Source organism: Neovison vison, chromosome 7, assembly GCF_020171115.1.
Source record: "Neovison vison isolate M4711 chromosome 7, ASM_NN_V1, whole genome shotgun sequence".
Classification (NCBI taxonomy): domain Eukaryota; kingdom Metazoa; phylum Chordata; class Mammalia; order Carnivora; family Mustelidae; genus Neogale; species Neogale vison.
In genome coordinates, this window is record NC_058097.1 from 147,205,161 (window position 1) to 147,223,272 (window position 18,112).

Sequence of the window (18,112 nt, forward strand, 5' to 3'; positions counted from 1 at the left end):
TAATCAGATGAGCCTGTCATAGTTTCCTACAAGTCCAGTAACTCAGAAATACTATTCTTGCACTAAGAACTATTAGTCTGGGGGCACCTGGGTGGCTCAGTGGGTTAAAGCCTCTGCCTTCAGCTCAGGTCATGATCCCAGGGTCCTGGGGTCAAGCCTGCATCAGGCTCTCTGCTCAGCAGGAAGCCTGCTTCCCCCTCTGCCTATTTGTGATCACTGTCAAATAAATAAAGAAAATCTTTAAAAAAAAAAAAAAAAAAGAACTATTAGTCTGGGGAAGAATGAATATACCTTCTTTGATAGGAAAGCATTTTCTCATGCTTTCTCATCGTCATCGTGATAACCATTTTCAATGGTTATCCTGCAAAAATGCTTTTAGCAAGATATTTAAAAAGTTTTTTAATACAATCACAACTCAAAGAATATTAGGTAGAATTAATTTAAACTGGTTACAAACATACATCTGAATCCCCCTCAAAAAAATCGAGTGCAAAGTAAACATGCTACAAACATAATGTGAATCAGCTGAATTTTAACAAAACATTTTCCACTTAAGCTTTTGTTTTAAAAATAGAAACACCATGTCTAACATAGATACAAAGGCACAGACACATTATTATTTTTACTACCTTTCCCTAAGATAAAGAATCATATATAGATAACACTATTATCTTTGTACCAAATGGAAAAAAGTTTGGGGCAGGGGGTGAGGAGGGTGGAGTATGATAAATTTAATGCAAGAATACCACGTTTTTAAGCACAGGCTTTGAAGAGACAGAAAGTAGAATGCTGGCTGGCAGGGACTAGGGGAAGGTGGTAATGGAGAGTTATTTAGATTCTATCATCTATGTACTGGCTGGCCCTTCTCAAAAAAATCTGGTAAGAGTTATACAAATTTAAAATAATAGTAATAGCTAATTCTTAAGTTAATTAATAATAACAGCTATTACTCTGCTGGGGACTTTACATACCTGATTTCCTCTAATACTTACAATAACCTTATGGTACAGGTATTGTTAGCCCATTTAATAGACAAGAGAAAAGACTTAGAGGGATTAGTAAACTGCTCAAAGATACAAAGGGTGGTATTATTTAAAATGTTCTACACTGTCACTTCCTTGGACACAGCCTGGGTGCTCTCATATCTGGGCAAAAAGGTATCCTGTGCTTCTCTCAGTCAGAGTAACGCTTACTATACCACAATGTAATATAGACTTTCAACCTCCTAAGATTACAATCCTTCTGGGCTGAGAGAGTATGTTTTCAGTCCCACTAAACACCTACTTTCAGACCAGCTCAACATATATATGGTGAATAAAACAAAGAGTGTCCCTTATCATGGAGCTTATGGTGTAACAAGGAGAACTACAGTAAATCAACAAATAATCAAAGAAATGAGAAACTGTAGTATGTGCTATAAAGTAAAAAAACAGAAGACCATGACAATAATAAAAGAAAGCTAATTTTAGTTGGAGGGAAAGCCTCTTAAAGAACTGTCTGATTAATCCCTCATTCCCAGTGTCAAGCACTATGTTGATACAAAGAAACTACTCAATGAACAAATGATGAATGAATGGGTTGACGCTTAAGAAAACTTACCAGTGGGAGTGGTTACCAGTTTAGTTGTCATAATTGCACCATTACTGCTAACCACCATAATAGGGGAATTGCTACTGGTGGGCAGAGTTGCTGTCACTGGTTTGGGTAAGATTTTACTTGGTTGAACTTGTTGTGTGATAATTTTAACACCTTTAAAAGAAGAAAGAGAAATCTCAACACAGATTATTTTGAAAAACATGTTCCTTATACCAACCCAAGAGGGCAGTAGTTACACATATTTACTCAAGTCTTGCCTAAACAGGAAGTTTTTTTTTTCCCCAAAATGATGACACTCTCAATTTTTATTCCTTAAATTCCTATCTTTCCTAACTTCTCTCATTCAAGAATATAATTAAGATATTACAGAAACTATTAACAATTTCTTTAAAAATTTTTTTGTATATGATCATGTCAAATAAGAGCTTTCAAACCAAATTAGTGTAATAATGTGGATTTTTTTTACATTTTTCAAAATTTTTATTTAAGTGTTTTAATTGTTACACTGACTCTCCAAATGCAAAATATCCATTTAAAAGAAAGCTCTCCAAAAAAGTAAAATAAAAAATAAAACGAATCCCTCATGCTAACTACAAATTTAAGTACTAATTGTTAACTGAGGAAGGAAAATTTGGTAACCCTTTTCACCCCACTAACTTCATTGAAAAATCCATGGGATGGAGTATATTGTCATAGACAACTAAAAATTATATTAATTTTTGGATAGTGATTTAGATGGAGACATTAGGAAGTAAATACATCTATTTATTTAACAACCTTAAATAATTTAAAATTTCTGTAAGCCAACTAAGAAGTTAAAACTATGATCATCACCTAGGCATAACTGGGCAAATTATTTTCTCTATAGCTCAATTTTCTCATCCATAAAATAAAGATACTATCAGTATATACATTCTTGGATTGTTATAAAGATTAAATAAATCAAAATTGTAAAGTGCCTAATACACAGCAAGAATTCAATAAAGCACTATTATTGTAGAAATAAAGAAACCCTGATTATAATAAATCATAACCAGACAAATTGTAGAGAAAATTTTTTTTCCAGTATTACCTCATTAGTGAATTATAATAATGCTTCAGACATATAAAAATAAGTACATCCACCCCCAAATAACCACAGTCAGAAAAAACTTAATGGAATCGTAAGAGATTACTTTGCTCAGTCCTATGCAAATAGGTTGAAAATTTAGATCAAATAGATAATTATTTAGAAAAATATTAGTTATCAAAATGGACTTCAGAAAAGACAGGGATCTAAATAGACAAATTTCTTTAAAATAAATTTTAAGGAACTCCTCCCCCTTCACCAATAAATAGCAGGCCCAGATAGTTTCACAGAACAATTCCACAGCCCTGTAAAAAAAAGATAATTACAATGTATTTAAAACCATTCCTCTTTAAAGTTCCCATCATCAGAAAAAAAAAATTTTTGTTAATGTGCAGTGATAAATGTTAACTAAACTTGTTGGGGTGAGTATTTAATAATACATACATATATATATCAATCAAATCATTATGTTATACACTGAAAACTAATAGTGTTATATGCCAATTATATCTCAATTAAAAACAAAAACCATTCAGAGATCAATTTCTGACAAGAGAGCATGAGGAGCTCTGCTAATCTGCTAACCCAATGGAACTAGTAAAATGATACCAATGAGAAGCTCAGGAAATAGTCCCAAGGACAAATGAGGAAAAATGTATTCAAGAATATGCAGAAAAATTCAGTAAGAAAGGAGAGATCTGGGTGCCTGGGTGGCTCAGTGGGTTAAGCCTCTGCCTTTGGCTCATGTCATGATCCCAGGGTTCTGGGATGGAGTCCCTCATCAGGCTCTCTGCTCAGCAGGGAGCCTGCTTCCTTCCTCTCTCTCTGCCTGCCTCTCTGCCTACTTGTGATCTCTGACTGTCAAATAAATAAATAAAATCTTTTTAAAAAAAAAAAAGGAAGGAAAGAAAGAAAGGAGAGATCTGTGGTATTTAAACTAAGACCTGTCCCTCCCTACCCACTACGAATGAGGCAAACTCCTCTCCAGACTGCTGTAGTCAAGAACACAAGGTTTCCGCTTATTGAGCTCCTTGTTGGAGGGTTTACTTCTGAGGAGCCCCAAGACTTCAGTTTACCTCATCTTGCCCCCAGGTAGGTACTGCTAAGCCCCAGGCAAGTGATGTCAAGAAGTGAGCATTCCCTTCTTTGGCCAAGCCCCCAACTTATGGAACAAAGGCTATACTTTGGGCACAACTCTACTGAGAAACTAGAATCCTAATCACCACTGCCCTGGCTTGTGAGGTGGTGGCTCTAGAGAAGCAAGCCAAGAGGATATCAGGTTGCTGCCCACACTCCCACCCTTGCCTTCACTGAATGCTCAAGCCTCTAGAGCAGCAGTGTCATTCAGAGAAGAGCTCCAGAGCTGCCTGAGAGTAGAAATAGATAATAAAACAGGTAGTCTGTAATCTTTTCCCAAAGGAACTGACTTCATTTGTAATACCACATGGAGAAGTTCAACCTCCCAAGAACAGCTGAGGATGTGACACCTGGAAGAAAATTTATGGATTTAAGAAAAAAACATTCGAGGCACCTGGGTGGCTCAGCTGGTTAAGCATCTGCCTTTCACGCAGATCATAATCTCAGGGCCCTGGAATTGAGGCCCGAGTAGGGCTCCCTGCTAAGAGGGGAGTCTACTTGTCCCTCTTCCTTTGCCCTTCACCCTGCTCATGTCCTCTCTCATTCTGCTCTCTCTCTCAAATAAATAAAATCTAAAACAAACAAACAAACAAACAAAAAACCAACAACAACAACAACAAAAAAAAACACAACCACCACCAACATTCAAGACAATAGGCCAGATAGCTTGCAGGAGAGAACTGAGGTATAATGAAGCTGGAAGGAAGCTTCTTGTGGTAGAAACACCTCTGAAACTATTCCTTCAAAGAAGCCACAATTTAAACTAGTTCGTAAAGCAACTTAAGACACCAAGACATTTTTGAAAACAAAAGAGCAGTTAATGTAGTTTGACAGTTGGGTGTGGTCAGAGAAAGAGCAGGAGAGAATCACTGTCATCTCAGAACAACTGTGGGTATACGGAGAGCTGTGATTCCCTGAGCAACAGCATCAGAAGATTACTTCACTAAAATAAGTGACCTAATTACTAAACAACATTTAATGAAGTAAATAACAACAACAAAAAAATTACAGATTGAGAAGGTACAAGACCAGTGTCTACCTACAATATATAATGTCTATAGCTACAATATATAATGTCTAATATCTAAAATATCAAGGGGTGGTTGGCTGGCTTAGTCTGGTAGAACATGTGACCATCCCAGGCTAAGTTCAAGCCCCATGTTGGACAAGGAATCTACTTTTTAAAAATATAATTAAGTAAGTAAAATAAATTCAATTAGCAATATAAATATTTAGAATGTTAAGTTCCAACAAACTACAAGGAGACGTATAAAGAAACAGGAAAATATGACCCATACACTGGGGAAAAAAGCAGGCAACAGAAATTCCCTATGAGAGCATCATATGTCAGATTTAACAACAACAAAAGACTTGAAAGTAGCCGTTATAAACATGTTCACAGAAGTATAGGAAAGCATGATTATAGAAAAGTAAAAGAGGGGCTCCTGGATGGCTCAGTGGGTTAAGCCGCTGCCTTCGGCTCAGGTCATGATCTCAGGGTCCTGGGATCGAGTCCCGCATCGGGCTCTCTGCTCAGCAGGGAGCCTGCTTCTCTCTCTCTCTCTCTGCCTGCCTCTCCATCTACTTGTGATTTCTCTCTGTCAAATAAATAAATAAATAAAATCTTTTAAAAAAATAAAAAGAAAAGTAAAAGAGGGTATGACAACAAAGTTGCATCAAACAGAGAATATTAATAAAACAGAAGAAATTACAAAAAAGAACCAAAGGGAAAATTTGGGGTTAAAAAGTATAATAACGGAAATAAAAAATTCACTAGAGGGGCTTTAGAGTACATCTGAACTGGCAGGAAAAAAATAAAAAATCAAATGTGGGGAGCCCGGTGGCTCAGTTGGTTAAGTGACTGCCTTCAGTTCAGGTCATGATCCTGGACTCCCTGGATCTCTGCTTGGCAGGGAGTCTGTTTCTCCCTCTGACTCTCCCCCTTCTCACGTGCTCTCTCTCTCTCTCTCTTTCTCTCTCTCTCTCCAACAAAGAAAAAATCTTAAAAAAATAAAAAAGAGCAAATGTGAAAAGAGCAACTGAGATTATGAAAGCTGAAAAATGTCAAAGAAAAAAGAATGAAGAAAAATGAACAGAACCTCAGAGAATGTAGAACACCAACAAGTGCTCAAACATAGAGTAAGAGAACTACCAAAAGAAAAGAACAGCAAGAAAAGAGAAGAAATATTCAAAGAAACAGCAGAAAATGTCCTAAATTTATTGAAAAGCAGTAACTTAAACATCCAGGAAGCTCTTCAAACACCAAACAGAATAAACACAGAGAGATCTACAAACAGACACATCATACTAAAAATGGTGAAAGTCAAAAGCAACAGAAAAATCTTGAAAGTAATGAAAAAAAAAATCACTTATAAAGGAACTGCATTAAGGTTAATAACTGACCTCTCAGTAGTTATTAAGAAATAACTATTCCAAGTATTCAAAGAAACTGCCAATGCAGAATCCAATATCCAGCAAAGCTATCTTTCAGAAATATAGCTTTACCAGGTAAATGAAAATGGAGTTTGTTGCTAGTAACAATGTGTTGCCTTACAAAAGACATTAAAAGAAGTTCTATGAAAAGAAGGAACAAGGAACAAAACAATGATGCGCACTCTTGAAAGTTATACTCAACATTTTACTAGAGACTCTTGTCAGGGAAATTAGGCAAAATAACAACAATAACAACAACAAACCTCCCCCCTCCAAAAAACAAAAAACAAAAAAACAAGGCATCCAGACTATAACAGCAGAAATCATCTCCATTTGTAGATCACATGATCTTTTACATAGGAAATCCTAAGAAGTTCACCTAAAACTATTAGAACTAAAAATGACTTCAGCAAAGGTACAGGGTATCAAACAACACAAAAATCAGTTTTATTTGTATAAATCAGCAATGAACAATCCAAAATATGAAATTAGCAATTTCATTCATGGTAGCTTCAAAAAATACTTAGGAATAAATTCGACAAAACAAGTGTAAAACTTATACTCTAGGCACCACACAACATTGTTGAAATAAATTAAAGAAGATCTAAATAAATGGGAAAACATCTCATGTTCATGGGTCAAAAAACATTATTAAGATGGTAATACTCCTAAACTGACCCACAGATGCAATGCAATCCCTATCAGAATCTCAGCTGACTTCTTTTCAGAAACTAATAAGCTGATTCCAAAATTCGTATGGAATTTCAAGAAACCCAAACAGTCAAAACAATCTTTAAAAATAGAGCAAGATAATAGCAATTACATTTCCTGGTTTCAAAACATACTACAAATCAATGGTAATCAAAACAATGTGGCACTGGCATACGGATACACATACAAATTAATGGAATAGAATTCAAAGCACAAAAATAAACCGAATGATTTTTCAACAAGATGCCAAGACCATTCAACGGAGCAGGCAGCAGGGTGGGGTGGGATAGTCTTTTTAATAAATGGTACTAAAACAAATGGATAGACATATGCAAAAAAACGAAATGGGAGGCTTACTTCACATCATAACAAAATTAACTCAAAATGGATCAAAGACCTAAATTTAAGAGATAAAACTACTGAACACTTAGAAAAAGACAGAATAAATCTTTATGATCAGGAATTTGGTAAGATTCTTAAATATGATACCAAAAGCATAAGGAACATTAGAAAAAATAAACTGGACATCACCAAAATTAAAAACTTCTGTAGGGGTGCCTGGGTGGCTCAGTGGGTTAAGCCATTGCCTTTGGCTCAGGTCATGATCTCAGGGTCCTGGGATCGAGTCCCGCGTCGGACTCTCTGTTCAGCGGGGAGCCTGCTTCCCTCTCTCTCTCTCTGCCTGCCTCTCTGCCTACTTGTGATCTCTCTCTGTCAAATAAATAAATAAAATCTTAAAAAAAAAAACCTTCTGTAATAGGACATCACCAAGAAAGTGAAAAGACAACCAACAGAATGGCAGGAAATATTTGTAAATCATGTATCTAATAACAAGGATTTAATATAAAAAATATATAAACTAATAAAAAAAAACTTAACAACAAACCAACCCTTACAACTCACTGATAAAAAGACAACCCAATTTAAAAGTGGACAAAGGATATAAATAAATATTTCTCCAAGGAGGATATAAAAAGGGCCAATAAGCAGAGGAAAAGATGTTTGACATCATTAGTCATCAGAGAAATATAAATCGAAACTCCAATGAAATACCACTTCACAGAAACTAGGAGGGGTAAAATCAAAAAGTCAGAGAATATCAAGCATTGGAAAGGAGGCAGAGAAACTGGAACCCTCATACACAAATGCAGATGTAAAATGGTATAGTCATTATGGAAAACAGTCTAGTAGTTTCTCAAACAATTATAGAGTTACCATAAACTGAGCATGTCCACTCCTCCAAAATATATACACAAGAGAACTGAATACCCAAAACTTACACATGAATACTTTCCAGAGAATATACTCATAACAGCCAACAGGTGGAAAAAATCCAAATGTATTATCAGTGGACAAATGGATAAACAAAATGTGAAGTATTATTTGGCCACAAAAACAAATGAAATACCAATATATGTATGAACCTTGAAAACATTGGTAAGTGAAAGAAACTGGTCACAAAAGACCACATATTACATGAGACCATTCATATAAAAATCCAGAAACAGAAAGTAGATTAGTGGTTGCTTAGGGCTGGAGAGGCTGTCATAGGGAGTAGAGAATGATAACTAAAGGTTACAGGGTTTCTTTCTGAAGTGATGAAAATGTTCTAAAATTAACTGTGCTGATGGTCACACATATCTGTGAATATACTAACTACTACTAAACTCATCTGAATGGTTATTTGAATGGTATATAAATTAAAACTCAATAAGCTTTTTAAAATTCCAAGCATTTTTAAGAAAGAAAACACTGCAATTCTTTCTCAAAAGCACATAATATTAAACTAAAGCCTAACAAAGACTGTACACAAAAAGAAAACTACAGACCAACTTCCCAAGACTGCAATACGTAATCAATTCCTCATACTGGGATAAATTGGAAAAATATTTAAATGTAGAAAATGTGAATCATAACTAAAAATCTAGAAGCATTCAAGACTACACTGATAAATTCAACTATATAAAAACAAAAAAAGATCTATACAGCATAAGTCCTCATAAATAAAGTTAACAACAGACAAGCAAACTGGGAGGAAAATCCCTGCAAATCATGAAACACACATAGGGTTTGCTAATTATCCTGATATAGTAAAATTCCCAGAAATTGATGAGAAAAATACCACAGCAGAAGTGTGGACAATGAATACAGATTGTACACAAAAAAATGAAATACAAAGGGCTCTCAAACATAAAGAGTTTTTCAAACTCACTCTCAATATGAGAAATGAAAATAAAACAACACAGAGAAAATGAAATATGTTAAGTATAAATGTAACAAAACTTGTACAGGATTTGCACACTGAGAACTGTGAAACACTGATGAAAGAAGTGAGAGAAGACTTAAATAAATGGAATGCCACACTCTGTTCATGAACTGGATAACTCAACACGATGTCAATTCTTCCTAAACTCATCTAGAAGTTTAATGCAATTCCTAGGAAATCCCAGTAAGGTATTACTGTACACAGATATATTTAAGCTTAAATTAGAAAGGCAACAAAACTAGAATAGCTAAAATAATTTTGAAATAGAAAAATAAAGTGGAAGGAGTCACTCTATCTACATTAAAGCTTACTATATAGCTATAGTAATCAAGACAGTATGGTCCTAACAGAGAGAGAAATACAAAGATCAATGAAACAAAGGGAGTACCTAGAAATAAACCCACATAAATATGCCCAACTGATTTCTGACAAAGGTGTCAAAGCAATTCAGTAGAGTATGACAGCCTTCTCAACAACGGGCAAGGAAGCAACTATATCCACAGGCAAAAAAATTAACCCTGACTTAAACCTCACATACTTTATATGAAAATTAACTCAAGGGGCACCTGGGTGGCTCAGTGGGTTAAAGCCTCTGCCTTCAGCTCGGGTCATGATCTCGGGGTCCTGGGATTGAGCCCCGCATCGGGCTCTCTGCTCAGCGGGGAGCCTGCTTCCGTTCCTCTCTCTCTGCCTGCCTCTCTACCTACTTGTGGTCTCTGTCAAATGAATGAATAAAATCTTTAAAAAAAAAAATTAACTCAAAATAAACTATGGCTTAGATACTAAAAAAAAAAAAAAAAACCTGTAACAAACCATAAGAGACTCTTAATCTCACAAAACAAACTGAGGGTTGCTGGGGGGTGGGGGGTAGGGATAGCTGGGTTATGGATATTGGGGAGGGTATGTGCTATGGTGAATGCTGTGAAATGTGTAAGCCTGACAATTCACATACCTATACCCCTGGGGCAAATAATACATTATGTTAATAAAAATAATTAAAAATATATAAAACTTTTAGAGAAAAATGCTAAAATCTAGAGCTATGCAAAGTATTTTGAGTTGATACCCAAGACATGGTCCATAAAACAAAAAACTGATAAAGCAGACAAAATCAAAATCTAGTATGAATGAACAACTCAGAACTATTAGTGGAATTTTATTAATAACATATTCCCTGTATACCTATGATGGTTAGACTTCCTAAAGAAGTCATGGCATAAGATTCCACAATTGAGGCTTAAGGCATATGGGGAAAATAAGGTTAGCAGACAGATTTTTGAGTCAATCTAGAAAAGCTTTTATAAGCATTTTCACATAGAGTAAAAGTAAATCCAGACAACATAATAAGTATATAATATCATACAGCTTTTACTAGCTATACTAGAATTTGTGTGATTAATTACATCTTGCTCACTAGAAATTTTTTAATATCTCCTACCCCTGCTGTTCAAAAGAGATAATTAAAAATTAATTTTTGGAATAAGACAAGCATCACCTTGACACCAAAACCAGAAAAAGATACCAGGAGGGGAAAAAAAAAAAAAAGAACTACAGGCCAATATTTCTGATGAACAAAGACACAAAAATCCTCAACAAAATACTAGCAAACTAAATCCAACAATACATTAAAAAAAATCATTCACCACCATCAAGTGGGATTTATCCTTGGTTTGCAAGCGTGATTCAATATTCACAAATCAATCAACATGATACATCACATCAATAAAAGAAAGGATAAGAACCATATAATCATTTCAGTAGACAAAGAAAGAGCATTTGACAAAGTATAATGTCCATTCATGGTAAAAGCCTTCCATAAAGCAGGTTTAGAGGGAAGTTCAACATTATAAAGACCAACTATGAAAAACCCACAGCAAAAATCATACTCAATGGGAAAAAACTGAGAGCTTTCCCCCTAAGGTCAGGAACAAAACAATGTTGTCTACTCTCACCACTTTTATTCAACATAGAACTGGAAGTCCTAGCCACAGCAATCAGACAACAAAAAGAAAAGTCACCTAAATTGGTAAAGAAGAAGTCAAACTTTCACTATTTGCAGATGACATGACACTGTATAGAAAACCTAAAAGACTCCGAAAAAAACCCTGCTAGAACTAATACATGAAGTTAGAAAATTCACAGGATACAAAATCAATGTACGGAAATCTACTTTATTCCTATATGCCAATAATGAAGCTGCAAAAAAGAAAGAAAGAAACAATCCCATTTGTAACTGCACCAAAAACAATAAAATACCTACGAATTAAACTAACCAAAGAGGCAAAAGAGTTATACTTTGAAAATGTAAAACACTGGGCGCCTGGGTGGCTCAGTGGGTTAAGCCACTGCCTTCGGCTCAGGTCATGATCTCAGGGTCCTGGGATCGAGTCCTGCATCGGGCTCTCTGCTCGGCAGAGAGCCTGCTTCCTCCTCTCTCTCTCTCTCTCTGCCTGCCTCTGCCTACTTGTGATCTCTCTCTGTCAAATAAAATCTTTAAAAAAAAAAAAGAAAGAAAGAAAAGAAAATGTAAAACACTGATGAAAGAAACTGAAGATGACACAAAGAAATGGAAAGACATTTCTATGTTCCTGGACTGAGAGCCCAAATATTGTTAAAATGTCTATACTACCCAAAGCAACACATTTAATGCAATCCCTATCAAAATACCACCGGCATTTTTCACAGAGCTAGAACAATCCTAAAATTTGTATGGAACCACAAAAATCCCCAAATAGCCAGAGCAATCTTGAAAAAGAAAAGCAAAGCTGGAGGCATCACAATTCCAGATTTCAAGTTATATTACAAAGCTGTAGTCATCAAAGCAGTGTGGTACTGGCACATAAGGACGCCTGGGTGGCTCAGTGGGTTAAGCCTCTGTCTTCAGCTCAGATCATGATCTCAGGGTCCTGGGATAGAGCCCCCATTGGGCTCTCTGCTCAGCAGAGAGCCTGCTTCCCCTCTCTCTCTGCCTGCCTCTCTGCCTACTTGTGATCTCTGTCTGTCAAATAAATAAATAAAATATTAAAAAAACAAAACAAAAATAAACACAAAGATCACTGAAACAGAACAGAAAACCCAGAAATAAACCCATAAACAAATGGTCAATCAATCTTTGACAAAGCAGGAAAGAACATCCAAAGGGAAAAAGACAGTATCTTGAACAAATGGTATCGGGAAAACTGGGCAGCAACACACAAAAGAATGAAACTGGACCACTTTTGGGGCACCTGGGTGGCTCAGTCGGTTAAGTATTTGCCTTGGGCTCAGGTCATGATTCTGGGTCCTGGGAATGATCCCTACATCAAGCTCTCTGCTCAGCAGGAGCCTGCTTCTCCCTCTGTTCCCCCACTGGTGCTTGCTTTCTCTCTCTCTCTCCCGTTCTCTATCTCAAATAAATAAATAAAATCTTTAAAAAAAAAAATGAAAGAAAGAAAAAGAAACTGGACCACATTTTTACACCATACACAAAAATAAATTAAAATGGATTACAGACCTAAATGTGAGACCTGAAACCATAAAAATCCTAGAAGGGAACACAGGTAGTAACTTCTCTGATATTGGCTGTAGAAATTTTTTTCTAGATATGTCTCCTAAGGCAAGGGAAACAAAAGCAAAAATAACTTGCGGACTTCATCAAAATAGCAAGCTTCTGTATAGTGACAGTAAAGGAAACATCAACAAAACTAAAACCTATGGAACGGGAGAAGATATAATGACATCTGATAAAGGGTTAATAGCCAAAATATATAAAGAGCTTATAAAACTCAACACCTAAAAAACAAATAATTCAACTAAAAAATGGACAGAAGACATAAACAGACATTTCTCCAAAAAAGACATCCAGATGGCCAAAAGACACATGAAAAAATGCTCATCATCACTTATCCTCAGGGAAATGCAAATCCAAACTACAATGAGATAACACCTCACACCTACCAAAATGGCTAACATCAAAAATACAACAAACAGGTGTTGGCAAGGATGCGAAGAAAAAGGAACCCTTGTGCACTCTTGTTGGGAATGCAAACTGATGCAACCACTGTGGAAGACAATGTGGAGGTTTCTCAAAAAGTTAAAATAGAACTACCTTATGATGTAACAATCGCACTATTGGGTATTTACCCAAAGAATACAAAAACACTAATTTGAAGGGATACATATACCCCTGTGTTTACTGCAGCATTATTTTCAATAGCTAAACTATGCAAGCAGCCAAAGTGTCCACTGATAGATGAATGGAGAAGGAAGACATTATGTGTGTGTGTATACGTGTGTTTGTGTGTGATGGAATATTATTCAGCCATAAAGAAGAATGAAATCTGGCCATTTACAACAACATGAATGGAGCTAGAGAACATAATGCTAAACAAAGTCAGTCAGCTGGACAAAGACAAATATTGCAGGATTTCCCTGAAATGTGGAATTTAAGAAACAAAGCAAATGAGGAAAAGGAAAGAGAGAGAAGCAGAGGGAGAGAAAGAAACTAAGAAACAGATTCTTAACTACAGAACACTGATGGTTGCCAGAAGGGAGGTGAGAGGGGGAATGAGTGAAATAGGTGATGAAGATTAAGGAGTGCACTTGTGATGAGCACCAGGTGATATATGGAACTGTAGAACCACTATATTGTACACTTGAAACTAATACAATGTATGTTAACTAATGAGTTAAAATAAAAACTAAAAAAGAAAGAAAGAAATCCTGCCATTTCCAACAACGTGGATGGGCCTTGAGGGCATTATGTTAAGTGAAATAAGACAGAGAAAGACACATACTGAACGATTTCACTTACATGTAGAATCTTAAAAAAACAAACAGAAAAAAGACTCACAGATACAAAGAATATTGGTGGTTGCCAGAGGCAGGGATGGAGGGCTGGCCAAAATAGGTAAAGGTGGTCAGAAGGTATAAACTTCCAGTTATAAGATAAATAAATCCTAAGCATGTAACCTATAGTATGGTGGCTGTAGTTAACAATACTGTACTATATTTGAAAGTTGCTTAGAGAATAATTCTTTATTTTTTTAATTTTATTTATTTATTTGTTAAGAGAGAGTGAGCACAGGCAGAGTGGCAGACAGAGGCAGAAGGAGAAGCAGGCCCCCCACCGAGCAAGGAGCCCGATGTGGGACTCGATCCCAGGATGCTGGGATCATGACCTGAGCCGAAGGCAGCCGCTCAACCAACTGAGCCACCCAGACGTCCCACTTAGAGAATAAATCTTAAAAGTTCTCATCACAAGAAAAAAAATGTGATTATGTATAATAATGAATGTTGACTAAACTTGCTGTAATGATTTTGAAATATATACATAGATCACTATGCTGTACACCTATAATACAATGTTTGAGATATGTCAGTCATATATCAAAAACTAATTAACAAAATGTTCCTATCAAAAAATAAACCAAATGAAACTGAAAATGCTGGCATCTTCAAACACTTTTTTTTACCACCAAATAAAGCCCAGATTCATTGGAGGAAGAAAAAAGGCCATTTCTATTTCTTAAAGATATAAAGTATATTAAAAGTCTAATTTCCCCGTGTTTGAATCCCCATCCTACCTGCTTTTCTATTCAATACTTTTTTTAAAGAAAGATTTTATTTATTTATTTGACAGAGAGAGAGAAACACAACGAGAGAGGGAAAACAAACAGGGGGAGTGGGAGAGGGTGAAGCAGACTTCCAGCAAGAAGCCTGACACGGGACTCGATTCCAGGATCCTGAGATCATGACCTGAGCTGAAGGCAAAACGCTTAAGAACTGAGCCACCCAGTTCACCTCTATTCAATACTTTATGATTCAATAACTTAAACTAACTCCTACTCCTGAGTTCCCACTGTCCTAGAGATGCTTTCAATAAACTCCCAAATTATTATTCCACAAACTTTATTGTACACAGTGTCTTATAATCCTAGTGCTTCTGCTCATACCATTTTATGCCAAATTCATAATACAGCATTCTAACACAAAACTCCAGACTAATTTTTCAACTGCCTACATTCTATAACCCCAATGCATCCAGAATATAATTCTAAAATCTGGGTTTGCTTCCTCAGCTTCCTTATCTCCCTGGAGAGTTCACTGAAAATAACTTCCTGCTGAGCAAATTGCTTTTTTCCTCATTTCTATGCCCAAGCTCTACTTCTTTATATAAGTATTTGCAACAGGAGGCTCTCAAAACATATTCTGGAATTTAAATTCTGGTGCTTGAGGAAACTGTATATCCATATATACTCACAGTTTTCAGAGAAGCAGTGACTGGGGAAGAATTATATCTTATAAACATTTTCCAGTTACCTGACTCCTGTTTGATTTGAATAGTTGGCTTGATACCCGGTGGCAAAGGAGACTGCTGAGGTTGCTGCTGATGAGATACTGGCGCAGGCTGGCCCACATGCTGCTGTGTCTGCTGCTGCACTTGATGTAACTGCTGCTTAGGAGATTGTTGATGCTGTTTAGGAAACTGTGCAAGAATCTGAGTTGGGGCGCCCACTAAACTTTTGGGGGAAGGAAGCCTGGTTGATGCCATTTTGATCGCTGATGTAGACACACCTGCAGAAGAGTAGGGGGCAAAGAATTTATTTAATAGCAAAGCATACTTAAAGCTACTTCTTGTAGTAGATAATAAAGACTAGGTAAATCAATAAAAACAATGATCAAGCACCTGTTAAGTGTCATACATAATATGTGGTGTTTTACATATTTGATACACAGTCCTCAAACTTGGCAAGGAGGGTGTCATTGCTCTCACACTTGAAAATATTGATGTTCCCTTGGTGAACAGTAGAGTAAAAGAGAGAAAATAACAGGAGGAATACTCACATGTCTCTCAATAAATTTTCTTTTGAGAAACACAAGTTCTTAGTGTGAATAATATAAGAACACAGCAAACTAAGTTTTGAATCTTATTTGTGATACATTTTTAAAATACTACTTTTCAGGTTCTAGCAAGTCAATTTAAACAAGGCCAGAGAAAATATTTCACACTGAAACATTCATCTTTTGAACTACTCAGCATGGCAAAGCAATTTTCCTATATCTCATTTCTGATGATCTATAAATTAAAGTCATTGCTTGAGAACTCTAACTGGGTCATTAAGTAATCTGTGAAAAATTACAAGCGGGTATACTCAATATATCCATAGCAAAACAATTCTGATGACATAAGGTATTAAGACACTGCTTCTCAGTGCAATGCTACTATCAGTAGCAAGCATAGATTAAGAAGTACCAGTAACATACACTAAATATGTACGAGTTTGAGAGAAATTCTTCCCTCTCCCAGATACTTCTCAAGTAATTCTCTTAAAATTCCTCAACTACATAACAGGATGATTATCTGTAAATGATTTAATCTTCCTAACAACCTGGAATATAACTCATCAACTTTTTGAGCATTGCTGAAATGAAATGAGGCTCATAAATTTATTATTTTATTGCCAAATTCTTGGGCTATTTCATACCTTGTTCTCCCACACCTCCCATTATGACAATTACATTGCATTATAGAAAAAATGTTAAATACTATCATGTTCCTATGTAAAATGTTTCTGGAGAATGATAACGATGGAAAAGAAACCTTGGGAAGTCATTCTAATTCCTGGGACCTCAGCTCCTGCATCTGATAATTTTCCTTACCCTGCAAGTCTCTAAGGGTTGCTGTGTGGATCAGGTGAAATCACAGACTAAGAACTATTTAAGAGACTAAGAGTGTAATCAGAATCACCTGGAGGGCTTATCCACATTACCTACACATTCTCCCACCTCACCCAAACCCATCCCTCCCCAAATACTAGTATTTGACAAGTCTGTGTTACATTGCTTAGCTGTGCTGAACGAGATTATCTCTGGAGCCCCATTCAGCACCAACATTTTATGACTCAATGAATATAAAATTTTATATTAGTGAATGATATTATTTCTAAACTATTTAAAAGCTCTAACCTTTATATTGAATCTATAATGAACCCTTATACTGAGATAAATTGTGTACATGGGAAACTCCCTCTGTTCTCCATAGTTTTTTATAGTGTAAGTATGTGATGTAAAAGCAGTCAGGATAACTTTAGAATCAGAGAACTATGTCCAAATCGTGGCTTCAACACATAAACACATTAACAGCTGTATGACCTGACTGAAGTACTTAATCTGAGAATGTTCATTCAGTAAAAATTTACTAAGCACATACTTCATGCTAGTTCCTTGGGACCATATTGTATTCATGCAACAGTCCTTACCTTCAGAAAGGTTACAAGAGAAGATAATCAAATGACTATACAAATCTATTACCATAAACTGTAATGAAGACTATTTTTGTTTTAAATAAGTGAAATGTCCTCTTCCTTCGGCCCTTTGTTTCCCAAACAATTCAGCACTAAAGAAACATTAAAAAAAAAAAAAGAAAGAAAGAAAAAGGGGCGCCAGGGTGGCTCAATGGGTTAAAGCCTCTGCCTTCGGCTCAGGTCATGGTCCCAGGGTCTGGGATCGAGCCCCGCACAGCGGGGAGCCTGCTTCCTCCTCTCTCTCTCTGCCTGCCTCTCTGCCTACTTGTGATCTCTGTCAAATAAATAAAATCTTTTAAAAGAAAGAAAGAAACAAGTCAAATACACTTCACTAATAAAAAGGCAGAAATCCTAAATGTGCATGCACCTAATAAAAGAGATCAAAATACAGGAGACGAAACTGATAGTGCTGTAAAGAGAAATGTACAAGGCCACAGTTACAGCTGAAGTTATTTACACTCCTCTCTCAGTAACTGATATTACAAGTAGACCAAAAAAAAAAAAAAGATTAAAAAAAGGGTATCTGAACAATTCTTTTAACCAATTTAACCTCATTGACATGTAAAAGACCAAATAAAAAGTCAATTCTTCTAAAACCACTTACCAAATAATCTA

At 36.0% G+C, this 18,112-nt stretch overlaps 1 protein-coding gene across 13 annotated transcripts in view; it reads right to left on the reverse strand.

The window, feature by feature from the left end:
* EMSY (EMSY transcriptional repressor, BRCA2 interacting) overlaps nt 1-18,112 on the reverse strand; it is an 85,081-nt gene that overhangs the window by 33,325 nt on the left and 33,644 nt on the right. For all 13 annotated transcript variants that reach the window (XM_044258492.1, XM_044258495.1, XM_044258489.1 and 10 more), the window contains 2 exons: nt 15,513-15,767; nt 1,600-1,749 (listed from right to left, as the gene is read on the reverse strand). In XM_044258492.1, the coding sequence (XP_044114427.1) occupies nt 1,600-1,749; nt 15,513-15,767 (405 nt within the window). The remainder of the gene's footprint in view (nt 1-1,599; nt 1,750-15,512; nt 15,768-18,112) is intronic.